The 2,500-nt window shown below is 47.1% G+C and overlaps 1 protein-coding gene across 6 annotated transcripts in view; it reads left to right on the top strand.

Annotated features, from left to right (window-relative positions):
• Positions 1 to 2,500, top strand: part of gabra1 (gamma-aminobutyric acid type A receptor subunit alpha1) — a 60,190-nt gene that overhangs the window by 1,561 nt on the left and 56,129 nt on the right. For 4 of the 6 annotated variants that reach the window (XM_037546137.1, XM_037546135.1, XM_037546136.1 and 1 more), the window contains exon 2: positions 1,123 to 1,218. In XM_037546137.1, the coding sequence (XP_037402034.1) occupies positions 1,145 to 1,218 (74 nt within the window). In that variant the 5' untranslated portion in view covers positions 1,123 to 1,144. Of the gene's footprint in view, positions 1 to 94; positions 114 to 252; positions 367 to 1,122; positions 1,219 to 2,500 lie in introns of those variants that run through there. The other 2 variants (XM_037546140.1, XM_037546139.1) reach the window with 2 other exon arrangements.

Below are 2,500 nucleotides of genomic sequence, written 5' to 3'. Positions count from 1 at the left end.
AATATAAAGTGGACGCGCGTGTTTGTTGTTTGTTTGTTTGTTTGTTTGTTTGTTTGTTCGTCACCCCTTTTTGGTCTTTGGTCTTCATCACGACCGAGAGCAACTTCCCGAAGGTGCGCGAGCTGCAAACCCGCGGGGCTAACAGGGGGCTGGGAAATCGCTCGTGCGTTGCGAAGAACAAAAAACAGACAGTTCTCTGGTCAGCGCTGGGCCGCGACGTCATTCAGGCGTTTGGGGGCGTGCGCGTTGTGTCAAATTACAATAACATTTATACAAATCCGGCTCGCGACCAAAGCCAGCTTCGCTCCGCGCGCGCTTCAGAGGCGAACGGGGGTGCGCATACTTTTTCACACCGCCCTCCAACGGGTGAGGGTTTTTTTTTTCCTGCGTTGTCTCCTGCAAGATTTAAGAGGTCCTCGTGCCTATGCGTAAGAAAGGCTCAGAGGAGCGCGCGAGTGCGTGCGCTGATATTATATTTTTTTTACTAAAGGCTTTTGAAGACTTGGATGCGGATCGCGTGCCGAAATGCGTCTCGGCACGTGCGCGAGCGCGCGAGGCACGGCGTTTGCTGGGCTAATTGTGATAATTGCAGCATCTGTTTATAGTATATGTATATATATATATATATATGTGTGTGTGTGTGTGTGTGTGTGTGTGTATTTATGTATGTGTGTATGTATATTTATATGTGTGTGTATGCCGTCTGTTTACAGGCAGAGCGCGTGCTGCCCGAGCGCGGCTGGCTCGCGGAGAACGCGTGCTTGCCTTCAGATGTTTGAGCAGTACAGGTTGTTTAGTGGAGCATCGCCGGCTTTAACACCCGGCTGCTCACGTTGGAATACATAATGCACTTTCTGCTGCCTTTCCTGTGGGTGCGATCGCACGCAGGGCTGCACGAGCCACGCTTCAGAGAGTAGATTGGGTCAGAAACGCACGTGCGTGTGCTAAATCTGGAGGAGTTTCAGTGCAGATGCGTTTGCGGCTTGGCTCGCGTCTAATGACCTGCACTTGGTCTGCAGCGGCTCAGAATGTGCATTAAATGTGGATGTGGTGGCTCAGATGTTCCGGTGCAACACTCCGATGCTTTCCTCTAACCTCCTCTCCTTTCCTCCTGTTTCCCAGTGAGGAACAAGCTTCTGGAAGGATGTGGGGTCGGCTGGGAGCCGCCTGGATTTGGGCCTCTTTGCTGGTGGCCGACGTTTTGAGCAGCAGCAAAAGGTACGTGTTTTTTTTCCTTGGGGCTGTAATGAGGATTCTGTGGATTTAGGCGGTTCAAACCAAAGTCAGTTGCTTCCACGGTCTGGAAAAAAAATAATCTGCGGCTGGTAATCCCCTTCAGACCGGGACGGGAAGCCACCAGTACGGAATTAAAGACAGCATGCTGGTGACTGTCGCCGCAGAAAACAAGGAGTAGTGGCGTATCTGAACAGTGGAGGTTCTGACTGACTTTAAGGGGCCAGTAGGAAATGAGACTCATGCAAAGACAAAGACAGTAAAGACAAACAACCCATTAAAAAGTGACACTGGTTAATGCTTAATTGGCTCAGATGGAGGGAAGAATCCTCGTGCATCGCACTGTATCCCTGCTGGGAAGTTCAAGCAAGGTCAGAGAGGAAGGAGCGAAGACCCTTTTCCACGCCAGGGTTTTGGGTGCGATGTGTAAAGACTGAGCGAATGAAGGCTTTGAGGAGCCATTTGTTACAATAATGATGCTTTAATTCCGATTAATATGGGAACGCATGTGATTCCGATGTGCACTGGACCTACATATAACGTGGGGCAGCGCTCGTCACGCATTACCCCAGTCCGTGGCCTCAGATCTCCTCATCAGAAGTGCTTGTGATTTCATGTTTTCTGCCAAGATCACTGCAGATAAAGCCGATCTGTTTTATAATCTGTCGTCGTAACAGCCTAAAGCTTCGTTTGTGGTGGGCAGAGGGTCAAAAAACAAAACAGTAAGCAAACAAAGAAGGTAGGCACAGCTCGAGTCAGGCGTTTTGTAATGTGACGCTGCGTTTTGTTACTAAAACCTTTTTAAAAAATGGATTTTCAAATAAAACGAGAATTATTCGATGTGCTGAAGCTGGGGATAGTATAATACTGTGCTGGGGTCACTTTCTGTTGCGTCTCACGGGCCAGTTTTTGCACCCGGGGTACAATTTGTGCAGCTGTGTTGTAGTAAATTTACCCAGTTTGTATGTAAACTGTCTTCTTTTGTTTATTTGAAAAATTGGATGCTAATAAACAGCTGAAAGTAAGCCAGTAACACACATACGGGACATACACGCATTTACTTTAGGGGTGATTAACATGGATGGATAGACAGATAGACAGACAGATAGACAGATAGACAGATAGACAGTTTGGCCAACACTGGCCGCACTTAATTCATAGTTAATTAAGATTAATTAAGAGTTAATTAAATAGAGATAATTGATTGATGTGCATTGTCTCTAATATATATATAACATGAAATAAACAAATAAACAGCTTGTCGGAT

This window comes from Pygocentrus nattereri, chromosome 16 (assembly GCF_015220715.1).
Source record: "Pygocentrus nattereri isolate fPygNat1 chromosome 16, fPygNat1.pri, whole genome shotgun sequence".
In the NCBI taxonomy this organism is placed as follows: domain Eukaryota; kingdom Metazoa; phylum Chordata; class Actinopteri; order Characiformes; family Serrasalmidae; genus Pygocentrus; species Pygocentrus nattereri.
Note: the sequence above shows the minus strand (reverse complement) of the source record. Positions and strands in the feature narration are given on the sequence as shown.